Here is a 14,608-nt window from a genome sequence, read left to right on the forward strand (position 1 = left end):
AATGCAGCAGTCTGTCAATTCTCCCAGATATTCAATTCTCTTGGGTTTGAGCTCAGTTTCATGGTTGCTAGTTGTAGCATTACTTGACTGTCCCCATAGGTGTTCCTATGCTCCCGGTGGCACATCATTTCAAATAACCCTTGAATTCCCATTCTTCTACCTTTGATCTCATTGTTCCACTGTCATGCTTAATATATAATGTGGGAAGAGTACCTCACCTTCTTCCTAAACAATGCATAGTGTCTGGTTTTTTTTCTTCTATTTTGGAACAGCCGTAATCTTTCCAAAGCCTTTCTACAGACTAGCTGAGATGGTCTATTTTTTAAAACCAGTTTCAACTCGTCCTAACATCACTTTCTTGTTGCACTTTTCCACATGCAGCTCCCAACTGCTCACCCGATTGGCTGGTCATGCAAAAGACAGGACCATGGGTGTCAGACTTTTTGAGCCTGGAGAGCATCACAGCATATTCTGTCCTCATCCAACCCCCACATATATACAGTAGGGAAACATCGGTTCATTATGTGTCCGAGCCATGGGGCATGAAGGACAACTGTAGCAGCTCGGTAGAACAGTTGCTTCACAACTCCTGGGTCCCAGGTTCGATTCCCGGCATTGGTCACTGTCTGTGCGGAATCTACACGTTCTTCCCTTGTCTGTGTGGGTTTCCTCTGGGTTCTCCGGTTTCCTTCCACAGTCCAAAGATGGGCAGGTTAAGTGGATTGACTATACTAAATTACCCTTAGTGTCCAAAAAGGTTAGCTGGCGTTACTTGGGGATGGGGTGGAGGTGTGGGCTTAGGTGGGGTGCTCTTTCCAAGGGCCAGTGCAGACTTGATGGGCCAAATAGCCTCCTTCTGCACTGTAAATTCTACGTAGCAGCCCTACCTCCAAGGAGTGAAGATTGGAGAGATTGGGAACCATTTTAGTCTGTACAGCTCAAGTACAGACTAGGCAACAGGTTTAACAACTGAGCCACTTAAGAGGTCTGCAGTGTGTAATACTAAAGTGAAGTACTGAGGGAGTGCTACACTGTCAGCGGTGCCATCTTTGACATCCAACGTTAAACCAGGTCCCATCGGCATATTCGGGCGGTTGCTAAAAAGACCCATAGCATTTAAAAGAAGAGCAGGAGCACTGTCCCCAGTGTCCTGGCCAGTGTTTAGCCCTGAGGCAACATCAATATCTGGTCATTACGGGCAGCACGGTGGCGCAGTGGTTAGCTCTGCTGCCTCATAGCACCGAGGTTCCAGGTTCGATCCCGGCTCTGGGTCACTGTCCGTGTGTAGTTTGCACATTCTCCCCGTGTTTGCGTGGGTTTCGCCCTCACAACCCAAAGATGTGCAGGGTAGGTGGATTGGCCATGCTAAATTGCCCGGTAATTGGAAAAAGTGAATTGGGTACACTAAATTCAAAAAAATATATATATGGTCATAACCACATTGCTGTTAAGGGAGTTTGCTGTGTGAAAATTGGCAGCTACATTTCCTTCATTATAAAAGTGACTACATTTCAAAATGACTGGCTGTAAAGCTTTGAGAAGTTCTCTGGTCATGAAAGATGCTATATAAATGCAAGTATTTCTTTTGTGAATCAAGGTGAGGATGAGATACCACAGGCTCGGGGTGGGTGGGAGGAGAGGAAGGGTGCGATGGAACAATCCTCGATTTATATCTTTTAAATTAGTAAGTTCAAAAAATAATCAGATAAACATTTTTGCACGATTGTAAACAATATATTTTACATTGTAATGCTCAAATCTGTTTCTTTCCACATGCACTCTTATTTACATATCAACAAATACCATAAAACACCAGCCCAGTCCTCCAACTAGCAGCATTGTCACATGGATCCCATAGATAAAGAGTTCATTAATTGTATTGAAATCAACACGTCTGCGCCCCAGTAACAGGAGCACTATGGAGAGCTTGTACTGAAAGCGCAGGGACACACGTATGGAGAAGTACTGGATACAGAAGAGGATGGACAGTGCCACCCAGAGTATGGACGTAAAGAGGCTGCAGCTGAAGTACAGCAGAAAGCGGACAAAGCCATACATCCACCGCGATTTCAAGTAAAGGTCGAAGTTGTTGTACTTGGTCCGGACAAGGTGAGTGGTCCGTACGGGGCCGCATGCCGAGTGCAGACAGGTAGTGTGGGGGCCGTGGAAGGAACGCACCCGGCGAGGGATTGGGATCACAGGCATCAAGGCAGGTTGCTGTGGTGTTCCCTCGGTGATTGGAGCCCCAGGTAAAGTGACTTTGCTAACAGAAAACAAATCATCGTCTATTACTGGTCAACAGCTCCTCACTGATTCCTGTTCTTGCGTAGTCTATGATCTGCCATGTCTCCTCTGAAGACTATGCCTGCAAGAGAGAAGCAAAAGATTAAATCACATGAAAACATAGCACCGGAGTTTGTTCAGTTGTACTGAAAGGTTTTCCACCATTCCCCCAGGCCCTCCTGAAGATGCTTATTTGTGCAGTGCACAATGGCAAAACATCAGTTTCATGCACGCAAGGGAAATCTTTGCATATGGGTGCATCAACCCGAGATCAAGATCAGATTCTTACGGTGCGCTTGCCCTCATCCTATCCTCTTTATTTGCCAATCTTGTGAAATTGTATCACAATTAAGAATCAGCAACCTAGCAGGATAGAAGGAAAGCAAATTGGCAACAAAACAAGGGTGTGAGAACATGAAAGTGGTCACTTACTTGTAAAGGTAACTGCTTTTCACAGAGGGAGCGATCTGAGTTACCATTCACAGTTGGGTTTCTTTTTTAATTTAGAGTACCCAATTCATTTTTTCCAATTAAGGAGCAATTTAGTGTGGCCGATCCACCTATCCTGCACATCGATGGGTAGTGGGGGCGAAACTCACGCAAACACGAGGAGAATGTGCAAACGCCACATGGACATTGACCCAGAGCCGGAAGTGAATCTGGGACCTCAGAGCCGTGAGGCAGAAGTGCTAACCACTGCACCACCGTGTTCATAGAATTATAGAATTTACAGTGCAGAAGGAGGCCATTTGGCCCATCGAGTCTGCACCGGCCCTTGGAAAGAGCACCCTATCAAGCCCATACCACCCTATCCCTGTAACCCAGTAACCCCACCCAACCGTTTGGGGCACTAAGGGCAATTTAGCATGGCCAATCCACCTAACCCTCCCATCTTTGGTTGTGGGAGGAAACCGGAGCACCCGGAGGAAACCCGAAGCAGACACAGGGAGAACGTGCAAACTCCACACAGACAGTGACCCAAGCCGGGAATTGAACCTGGAAGCCTGGAGCTGTGAAGCAACTGTGCTAACGACTATGCTACCATGATGCCTTGTACCATTCACAGTTAATGCTCATCTCACACTGTCCTGAGATTTCAATACACTCTAAACGTGGTTCATTTGGCACCCAGGCAGTGGAGTTCAATAACTATGTCCAAGTCAGCACTTCTGATGATGTCATCACAGCCCACTGTTTACCAAATATAAACAGGAATAATTATTTCCAATGAGCTGATTTTTTAAATTTTGAAGGGGAATCTCCCTCTTCAAGGTTTAACTGAGTTTCAAACTGCAGAATGCGGTTGACTCTCAACTGTCCCCTAAAATGGTCCAGCAAGTCACACAGTTCAATAGTAACTCGGGATAGGCAACAAATGCTGGCCTTGCCAGTGACACCCACATCCTGTAACAGTATCAATTAAGTAAAAAATACTCATGTAATCCACATGAACTCTCGCTGTTGTCACCTTGCATCAGCGGATTTGTTTTACCATGGCAATTGGTTTCAATCAGATTTTATTTTATTTTCTGGTTTATCTGTGGCTGATACAGCTGCCTGCACCCATGCCTAATTCATCCATCGCTCAGAAGCAGGGGATGGAGAGAAGGAAGGGAGGTATTTGTTCACCCAGATGGTATCTGTGAGCAGCACTCCTGTATATTTTACATTTCTTGTTCTATTTCATTCTAACTCCAATGCTGCAATAATTTGTAAAGTGTCATATAATTTTATTTGGCATATAGTTTCATTAAATGCAACTTTTTGAATCAATCCCTTAGTTGTGCTATTGGTTTCCCAATTTCTATTCTTGCTGTTCATTTGTAGCTAAATTTCATTTCTAAAAAATAGAAACCTAAATGATGGGGCCAGGGTCACAGTGCAGGACATCACTAATGTTGCACAGAGTAGGTGAGAAGTAAAGTCGCTACAATCCCAGGTGACCAAAGGCTGCTTTCCCCTTTTGAGGAGGGAGAGCAGACTGGTGGTAATTTAAGCCGAGGGTCACCACACCTCAGGCGAGGGCCAAGGTTGAGAAAGCAGGGGCTTCATGAAAAGGTAAGACGACAAGGCAAGCCATGAAGTCAAGATTAGAAAAGGTAATTTTATCGGATAAAAAGGACAGGAACTGGCCATTCCGTTCAACCAACCCATGCTGGACCACTCCACTCCTCCCATCTTTTCCCATCTAAATCTATCACCATAACCACTTATTCCCTTCTCTCATATGCTTATCTAGTTTTCCCTTAATGGTAGCAAGTTCCAAAAAAATGTCCCAGATTAGTAACAATTTACACTCGCACAGCAGTTTGAAAACACAGCCAGACATTCCATATGCTTTGAAACCAGGAGGAGGAGGAATTTGGATGCTGGATAGGAAGTGGGAAGAAAATCAAGGGAATCATGGCTGAAAGTCAAAGTCAAAACCATCCTGAAATCATGGCCTCAACTCTTTTGGAGGTCAACTTTTAAAAGTTGGAACAGGTACAAATGATAAATTAACCGCAAGAATGAATGAAAATGTAACAAATATTTTTGTAACAGAAAGTTTGTATATATTTCAATTCAATAGGTGTTGAAGAACATTGGATTTAGCTATTTTACATTGTAGCACATTATTAGTCCTATTTACTTGCACAGTGCTCGCTAGATTTTGTGGCATTATACCTACTGCCCAGGTCAGTACTTCCGCCAGGCTGATAATCTGTATCAAATGCAATTTCCAATACCACATTAATAACATTAGTTACTCACACTGGGAACAGGAGCTGCTGAAGACATTGTTCTCACTACCAATACCTACCCAAATGCAGTGATTATTTTGCAAGCAGGTCGGTGCAGACTCTACTGGCCGAATAGCCTCCTTCTGCACGGTAGGGATTCTATGGATAAGGTCACCCTGCTTACTAATTACCAAGGTTACAGACAACAGCTATGTGATTCACAGGGGTTCAATAGCATAAAATCAGTACTGAGATGCTGGATAAAAGCACTGTCACGGTAGACAACTACTGAGCAAACAAACGTCAATTGAAGGAGTCTGATTTTTACCTGAGCATTCTTCCAAAAATCAATGGGGAGTCAGTACATTTTGAAACTCAATTTCAATGACTAGGGACTGAACAGAGATTGCAGAAATGGTAGCAAAAGGGGACATATCAGGCAAGGTCACTGATTTTAAAAATATATAAATTTAGAGTACCCAATTATTTTTTCCCCAATAAAGGGGCAATTTAGCATGGCCAATTCACCTACCCTGCACATCTTTTTGGGTTGTGGGGGTGAGACTCACGCAGACACAGGGAGAATGTGCTAACTCCACACGGACAGCGACCCGGGACCAGGATCGAACCCGGGTCCTCGGAGCCGTGAGGCAGCAGTGCTGACGACTGCGCCACTGTGCCGCCCTGGGCAAGGTCAATGATTACTCAAATTATTTTCTCTAAGAAAGACAATTTCCCATAAAAAGTAGACCAAAGGCAAAAATAGCTCCGCAGAATCACTTCAGTGCAGAAGGCGGCCATCAAGTCTGCACAAACCCTCCAGAAGCGCACCCTACCTAGGCCCACTCCCCCACCCTATCCCCATAACCCTATCTAACCTGCACATCTTTTGATATTAACGGGCTATTTAGGATGGCCACTCCATCTAACCCGCACATCTTTGGACTGTGGGAGGAAACCCATGCAGCCATGGGGAGAACGGGCAAATTCCACACAGACGGTCACTCAAAGTTGGAATCGAGCCCAGGTCTCTGGCGCAGAGAGGCAGCAGCGCTAACCACCAAGCCAACACTTCTATTTGCTGTTAAAACATAATGCTGTCCAGCAAAAAGCTGGCATGGTGATTCTGATGGGAATTTTCTCTCCTTTTAAACTCTCATTGTGGACAAATTTGCTTGTTACATTGTGCCTTTTAAATAATAGTAGAGAAACCAAGCACAGGATCAGTTGGAGCCGTGCCAAATCTTGCCCAATATAGTAGCACTGCCAAGACACTACAAGTGATTCAGTACTTAAGATTTAGTTTCCACCAGCTTGGAAGAAACTCAAGATTCGAATTGAAAGAAAATACCCATGAAAATGTCAATTATAAAACTTTATGTTCATCCTGTTTAAATAGAAAGATTTAGACTTGTTGCTGGATGTCACACAACAGCATTTGCGTGGGGGGAGGGGGGAGGCCAGTCTGAAGGGATTAAAACTTGCTCTGATATGAAAGACTCCATATGATATAATTTTGGACAGTTTGTACAGTTTCCAGGGATTATCTGCGTACTTTAGTACATTAGCCTTAATTGCACACAAAATTGGCAATCTCACCTGAGCCGCGAAACATATAAATTATGTCAAACCCAAGCACTGAGCCGCTTCTCAGAGGGTCTAACACCTGCTTGCTCTGGGGTCAAATCCAAACCTTTCTCTTGGCATTTACACCACACCCTCTCAGCATAAATGTACAGTGAAACTACAACACAGAGATGCTACAGTGTTAATGTAGTCATAAATGAATCAGTATCACGGTCTTGAACATATATTCCACAAAATGGCTACTGGCACAACTGTGTCAGCGAATGACTATGAGGTGGCGCAGGATTTATGGCAGGATCCACAACAAGCAGAGTCTATTTCTCTTTTTAAAATAAATTTAGAGTACCCAATTAATTTTTTCCAATTAAGGGGCAATATAGTGTGGCCAATCCACCTAACCTGCTCATCTTTGGGTTGTGGGGGTGAAACCCACGCAAACACGGGGAGAATGTGCAAACTCCACATGGACAGTGACCCAGAGCCAGGATCGAACCTGGGACCATGGCGCCATGAGGCAGCAGTGCTAACCACTGTGCCACCGTGCTGCCTGACTCAGCTGAATATGTACTGATCTGACTACACATTCCCTTGTCGATTCATCACACTGCAATTAGAAGAGATTGGGAGAGGGCAAGAGCAAGTATATAAGAGCAAGAGGGACATTAGAGATGGGCAACAAATGTCCTTCTTATTTGTTGAAATATTGTGTCTTTGTAAGCTAAGTACACTTCCCAGAATCAAAAATTACCTTGCATTTTGGGCTGGAGACAGTTGCAAAGAATACAAAACATAACCAGGGAGACCCATGATATTACTGAGGGCTGAAAATAATAATAATAATTTTTATTATAGTGTCACAAGTAGGCTTACATTAACACTGCAATGATATTACTGTGAAAATCCCCTAGTCGCCACACTCGGGCGCCTGTTTGGGTACACACGAGGAAGAATTCAGAATGTCCACTTCACCTAACAAGCACATCTTTCTGGACTTGTGGGAGGAAACGGTAGTGCCCAGAGGAAACCCTCGCAGACAAGGGGAGAAAGTGCAGACTCCGCACAGACAGTGCCCCAAGCCGGGAATCGAACCTGGGACCCTGGTGCTGTGGAGCAACAGTCCACCAGAAGGCAACCTGGCATGTCACCCTGCTCCTCAGCCGGTTCACCTTTAACAATTCTAAAGCTCAACACTAGTGAAGTGCTCAGGAGCTTCTGCCTGAACACGTTTAAACTTGACTTCAACACTGCACTGGAGTTGGACGTCATGCAAGTTCCATGCCCGAGTGTTGTGAGATGCCATTTGATACTGAGTTTAAGCGCGTTCTAGAAGTAGACCAATCCCTGACTGTCGGTCTGCGTTGCCAAGCACTGGAAAATCCTGCTGCAAGGACATGAAAGTTGCAGTAGTGCTGCAGTCTAAGTGTACAAAAACCTGGCTCTCTAGCCATCAGTTATCACTTCAAAAATGGGATCATTTCCAAAATGAATCTCATTGCGCAAGTTCGCAACTTCCTTTCTGTTCTCTCCAGGTGAAACAAAACCATAAAGAGCAGAATGAAAACACAATCACAGCCATATTGAAGCTGTCTGTACACAATGTACCCATCATGGAAGTGCATTTAGTTCAAAAAAACACAATGTTACAACAAATAAGTACATCAAACATATTGATTTAAAGCTTTGAACATAGGTTTTGCTTTTGCTTTGGGGGTGTCAAGAAAAGGGGGAGGGTGGGGGTAAGAAAAAAGTTATTGCCCAGTAAATTCCACAACAGATTTGTAAAGAGGATGATCTTTGGTCCACTGCCTTGTCGCTTTGTCCCAGCACCCAACAGCAACTTATAACAGCGCCTTGAACATGGGAAATGTCCCCAGGTGCTTCACAGGAGACATTACCAAAAAAAAATCTTTGAGCTTCCGAACTTGCACCGCATCTGGCTCACCCAGACCCTTGTGCTTTTTTCAAATTCTTACATGGGATATGGACATCATGGGCAATGTTACCCATCTGTAATTGCTCTTGAACAAATTGCTTTGCTGGACCATTTAAAAGAGCAATTAAGAGTCACTCACATTGTTGTGGCACCATTGCTGTGGGTCTGGAGTAATATGTAGGCTAGGCCTGGTAAAGGGGTATTAGTGAACCAGCTGGGTTTTTACGACAATCAATTATAGTTGACATGATCAAATTACCGAGACTACTTTCAATTCCAGATTTATTAACTGAATTCAAATTCACCAGCTGCTGTGGTGGGATTTAAACCCATGTCTCAGTGACATCACCACTATGCCACCATCTCGCTATAATAATAATCTTTATCGTCACAAGTAGGCTTACATGCAATGAAGTTATTGTGAAAAGCCCCTAGTCGCCACATGCCTCTTCAGGTACTCGGAGGGAGAATTCAGAACATCCAATTCACCTAACTGCACTTCTTTCAGGACTTGTGGGAGGGAACTCCACGGAGCGCCCGGAGGAAACCCACACAGACATGGGGAGAACATGCATACTCTACACAGACAATGACCCACGCCGGGAATCGAACCTGGGACCTTGGAGCTGTGAAGCAACAGTGCTACCCACTGTGCTACCGTGCTGCCCTAATGGGCAAGAGCATGGTAGTAATATGGCAGGAGCAGTTGAACACGTGGTCTCAATCGTACTGACAAATTTGTTATGGGAGTAAAGGCTGGAGAGACCAGGATCAAGAGGTTTAAGGAGACAGTTGGAAGCACAGAAAGAACCATGGAATTGTTTTCAGATGGATTGATGGTATTCCTTTTCAAAATAATTTGAAGAAAATGAGAGCGCCACATGAAAAGGAATATTTAGAGGGAAATCAGAGGTGTTGGAGGATTGTGCTCAGAGAAAGCATTGGGAATCTTCAAAACTAATAAAAGACATCATTTTAAGGACATGGGAGGAAGAAATTACATCTGAAAAATGACTTTCAGACATGCCAAAGTGGAAGAAAAAGGTACAAGTTCAAGGATGTGAAGGGTTGATGCCAAGGTGCATCACGGGAGGGTGCATTTTTTTTTAAAGAAAAGGCTCATTTTAAGACTGCTGAAACTGCTCAGTACTCCAGGATTATGGGAACTGTCTTTTTCAGGCAGCTTGATCAACTTTCCTGACAATGATGAAGTGAAAGTTGCCATAGTCCCCGAGGACCATAGGCTGCTCTCCCCTTTTAAGAGGGAGCCAGCGGGTGGCGATTTAACCGGAGGCTCTTCATACCTTGGGTGAGGGACAAGGCAGAGAAGACAGGGCCTTCATGGATAAGCTCTACGGGTCCGGGAATCGAACCCACGGCTGTTGGCAATGCTCCGCATCACGAACCCGCCGTCCAGCCGACTGACCCCCAACTCCCTGGTCACACTCACCCATTTTAACATAGGCACAGTCGTTGTTTACATTTTCAATTTGGACAAGGACTTGAACGCTAGCCCCTGAGATTAAGAAGCCGGATGCTAGACCAGCTGAGCTACCTGGTATTGCATCCTTCCAAAACTTGGGGGTATTCCTTACCGCCACTTTGCAGGGCTCCTTCTTGCTCCTCGTTCAATCGTCTAATTTCCTTAAAATTGTTTTTGTTTCTTAAACAAAGGGGGGGGGGGGGCACGTCAATACATCAAGAGAGATAAACAGTCTTACAACACAGGGCAGCACGGTAGCATAGTGGATAGCACAATTGCTTCACAGCTCCAGGGTCCCAGGTACGATTCCCGGCTTGGGTCACTGTCTGTGCGGAGTCTGCACGTTCTCCACATGTCTGCGTGGGTTTCCTCCGGGTGCTCCGGTTTGCTCCCACAGTCCAAAGACGTGCAGGTTAGGTGGATTGGCCATGATAAATTGCCTTTAGTGCCCAAAATTGCCCTTAGTGTCAGATAGGGTTACTGGGTTATGGGGATAGGCTGAAGGCGTGTGGGCTTGGGTAGGGTGCTCTTTCCAAGGGCCGGTCGGACTCGATGGGCTGAATGGCCTCCTTCTGCACCGTAAATTCTATGATTCGATGAACACTTGCCCTGGAGGCATCAATTAAAAAACAACAACAATGAATGGCAGCCGAGCTACCCCTTCACAGCACTGGGGCTGAGGGCTGCAGAGACCCAGGCAGGATGCCCTCCTCTGATTCTGGAGGCGGGTCTGGGAATTGGGGGGGGGGACTGGGGAGAAGCCCCAGGCCTCAGGCCCGGACCCGGACCCTTGGCTCCTCTCTGCCGCCAGCCCGCCGCCCCTTCCCTCCGCGGTAACCGGCAGAGGGGCGAGATCACTGCGAGAGAGAGAGAGGGGGGCTGAGGGGGGGAAATCCATCGCCTCTACTTACATGTTGCTCCCAATAACATTCGCGCTGTTTCCAAGGGGGAAGGAGGCTTCTTCCCGTCTCCTCAGTGACCGCTCACATTTTGCGGCATGTCGCAAACAGCAGCCGTCTGGCCCTGCAGAGAGAAGTAAAGTGGCTTCAATCAGATACTGTGCAGAAATGTATTGTAGACACATACACACACATATTGCACCCGCACCCACCTATATTGAACATGCACATGTGTACACGCGCACATATTTATTGCAAATGCATCTGTGAGCATGTACATATAGGCATGCATGTTCATTCATATTTGCAAACATGTTGCAAATAAATATGTGTATATATTGCATATACATGTAAGTACATTACATATGCACACATACATGTACATATATTGCATATACACATGTGCATGTTCCCATATTGCATATATACACAAATATATTCATTTCACAGACATGTAAGTATATGCACATGTTTAGCTTCATATGTTGCATATATATACGCACGTGTAAGTATATTACATATGTACACATACATGTTCCTATATTGCATTTGAACACAAATACAAGTACATGTATTGCATGCATATATGTTCCTATATTACATATGCATAGATACATGTATTGCATACACATGTAAGTATATTGCAAGTGCATGCCTGTGTATGTACATGTACACACATATATACATGTGCATAGATTGCATATGCAGACATTAACATGTGCATATATTGCATACATACACATATATTCATACACATCTATTCCATAGGCAAATATATACAGTCCAAATGTTGCATATATACACACACACACACATATATATATAAATATATCCATATACATAGACTTCAGTGGCAGGCATATACATGCACATGTAAGGGGAGGTGGTGCATAGTGGTATTGTCACTGGACTAACAATCCAGAGACCCAGGGAAATGCTCTGGGGACCCGGGTTCAAATCCCGCACTGCAGATGGTGAAATTTGAATTCAGTAAAAATCTGGAATTGAAAGTCTAATGATGACCATGAAACCATTGCTGATTGTTGTAAAAATCCATCTGGTTCACTAATGTCCTTTAGATAAGGAAATCTGCCATCCTTACCTGGTCTGACCTACATGTGACTCAATGAGAGGGCACAGATTTAAGGTAATCAGCAAACGAAACAGAAGTGTAATTTCTACCATTATCAGTTTTCATCTCAGATTTCCCGCATCTTTAAAAAAAACTTTCATTGGTAGAGTGCCTCTCTTCACTATCGGACATCTTAAAACACAAGGTGCCGTTTAGTCACTGTTGTAATATAACTCTGTAGCCAATTTGCACACAGCCATAAACAGGAACATGATAATGATGTGGCGCTGATTGAGGGATCAATATTGGGATTTTCAAAAATATTTAGAGTATCCAATTATTTTTTTCCAATTAAGGGGCAATTTAGCGTGGCAAATCCACCTACCCTGCGCACCTTTCTGTTGTTGGGGTGAGACCCACGCAGACCCGGTGAAAATATGCAAACTCCACATGGACAGTGGCTGGAGCCAGGATCTAACCCTCGCCCTCGGCACCGTGAGGCAGCAGTGCTAACGACTGTGCCACTGTGCCGCTCCTTAATATTGGGATTTTAAAATAAATGCAGGGTGGAGATAACTAGCTAGGCCAGCATTTATTGCCCATGAACTGAGTGGCTTGGTAGTCAACTTCAGAGAGCATTTTAAGTGTCAACCACATTGCTGTGGGCCTGGAGTTCCAGGGTTCATGTAACTGGATGCAATACTTCAGTTGAGGCCAAACTAGTGTCCTATCCAAGTTCAACATAACCTCCTTGCTCTTGAACCCTCTGCCCCTATTAATAAAACCTAGCTATTGTATGCTTTATCAACCACTACCTCAACCTCTCCTGCCACATTCAATCATTTATGCACAAATGAGCACTGCCTTTAATACTGTACACTTAATTTTATATTGGCCGTAACATCTGAGCTGCCCAGTATCGGGTATGGGGGTATCCCAAAGATGTACTGGGGAATCTCTCTTGGACGTTCCCAGGTTATTCATCCCATGTTCTAGTCACTCCTTGAATTTAATCTGCAATGCTGCAGCTGGATCATGTGAGGCAGCTGTACATATTTTGACTTTGTTGAAAACTTGTATGCCTTCTTTTCGGTTTCCCCGAATCGGTGGAGTATGCTGCAATCACGTTTGGAGCAGGCACATGGAAAATATTTGAGGGTCAAAAGAATTTGTGATACCAGGTGGTCCATTTGTGCAGCTGTGGTTCAGGCTTTGAGGCTCAACTTTCTCGATATCAATGACTGCTTATCAGACATAGCCACATCAAAATCAGAGAAACCATGCATGAAAGCTGAAGCAAAATCCTGAGCAGAGAAGTTTGAAAAGTACAAAAATTAGAGGTTTTACCGTTTTGTGAAACCATTTACTGCACAGAAGTCATGCTGTGAGAAAATTGTTGCAGAATGTTGATAACATTTTATTGAATGCTTCACAATTTTTAGCCTCAGTTATATGTTTTGCCGTTGAAATTCGAAATAACAATTTCTCAGTGAAAGCAGAAGCACTAACATTAACAAAGAATACAGGTCCCTCTGATGATGAGAAGTGTACAGGTCAAAGGAGGTTATTTTTTGACGAAAGTTGAGACAATTAAATCACTTTAAAATGGAAGGAGAAGATCATCATTGAGACTGTCAACGTTATAATGTTATTTGTGACACAATAATGGTAGAACTGCAGAATAGAAGTGAATCTCTGAAAAAGACTGTTGAATTATTTTGTGCTGCCTTTCAACAAAAGTTTGGATGAGAACGCTAAATTCCACTGAAGTAAGAGATTAATTGAATTCTATTGGAAGGGCATAGAAACAAATCTTTTTAAAGATGAAGCAAATCAATTCAGTAATTTCATCGACAATGATGAGCTCTGTCATTCAAGGTTACTCGCTGATTTATACAGATTTGTACATGGCGGTTTGCAGGCAACCTTTCCAAATGTGGAAACCATTCTGAAGATTTTTTCCAATTAAGGGGCAATTTAGCATGGCCAATCCACCTAACCCGTGGGGGTGAAACCAACGCAGACACGGGGAAAATGTGCAAACTCCACATGGACAGTGACCCAGGGCCAGGATCCGAACCCGGGTCCTCAGCGCCGTAGGCAGCAATGCTAACCACTGTGCCACATGCCGCCCATTCTGAAGATATTTTAACAATACATGTCACAGCGGCACGGGGATGGCGCAGTGGCACAGTGGTTAGCACTGCTGCCTCACAGTGGCAGAGACCTGGGTTCGATTTCGACTTTGGGCGACTGTGTGGAATTTGCACGTTCTCCCCCTGTCTGCGTGGGTTTCCTCCGGGTGCTCCGGTTTCCTCCTACAGTCCAAAGATGTGGAGGTTAGGTGGATTGGCCATGCTAAATTGCCGCTTAGTATCCAAAAGGTTCGGTGGGGTTACGGGGATAGGGTGGGGACGTAGGCCTAGATAGGGTGTTCTTTTGGAGGGTCAGTGCAGACTCGGTGGGCTGAATGGCCTCCTTCTGCATTGTGATTCTTGATTCTATGAATGTTTCCAGTAATGTCCTTTCTCTGTATTGAAAAGAATGAAATTTGTTCCTCAAAGTACAATGAGTCAGGAACATTTGACAAGTTCAGCAATACTGACAATTGAAAATGCATCCATACAA

General features: G+C 44.4%; 1 protein-coding gene across 1 annotated transcript; it reads right to left on the bottom strand.

Moving 5' to 3' along the window:
* Positions 1-1,712: 1,712 nt before the first annotated feature.
* LOC119955821 (transmembrane protein 250) lies at positions 1,713-11,057 on the bottom strand. Its single transcript, XM_038782412.1, has 2 exons — positions 10,921-11,057; positions 1,713-2,365 (listed from the first exon to the last, which is right to left on the bottom strand). The coding sequence occupies exon 2, from the start codon at positions 2,203-2,205 to the stop codon at positions 1,786-1,788; it is 420 nt and encodes a 139-aa protein (XP_038638340.1). The 5' UTR covers positions 2,206-2,365; positions 10,921-11,057; the 3' UTR covers positions 1,713-1,785.
* Between the last annotated feature and the right edge of the window lie 3,551 nt (positions 11,058-14,608).

Source organism: Scyliorhinus canicula, chromosome 21 (genome assembly GCF_902713615.1).
Source record: "Scyliorhinus canicula chromosome 21, sScyCan1.1, whole genome shotgun sequence".
Classification (NCBI taxonomy): Eukaryota; Metazoa; Chordata; class Chondrichthyes; order Carcharhiniformes; family Scyliorhinidae; genus Scyliorhinus; species Scyliorhinus canicula.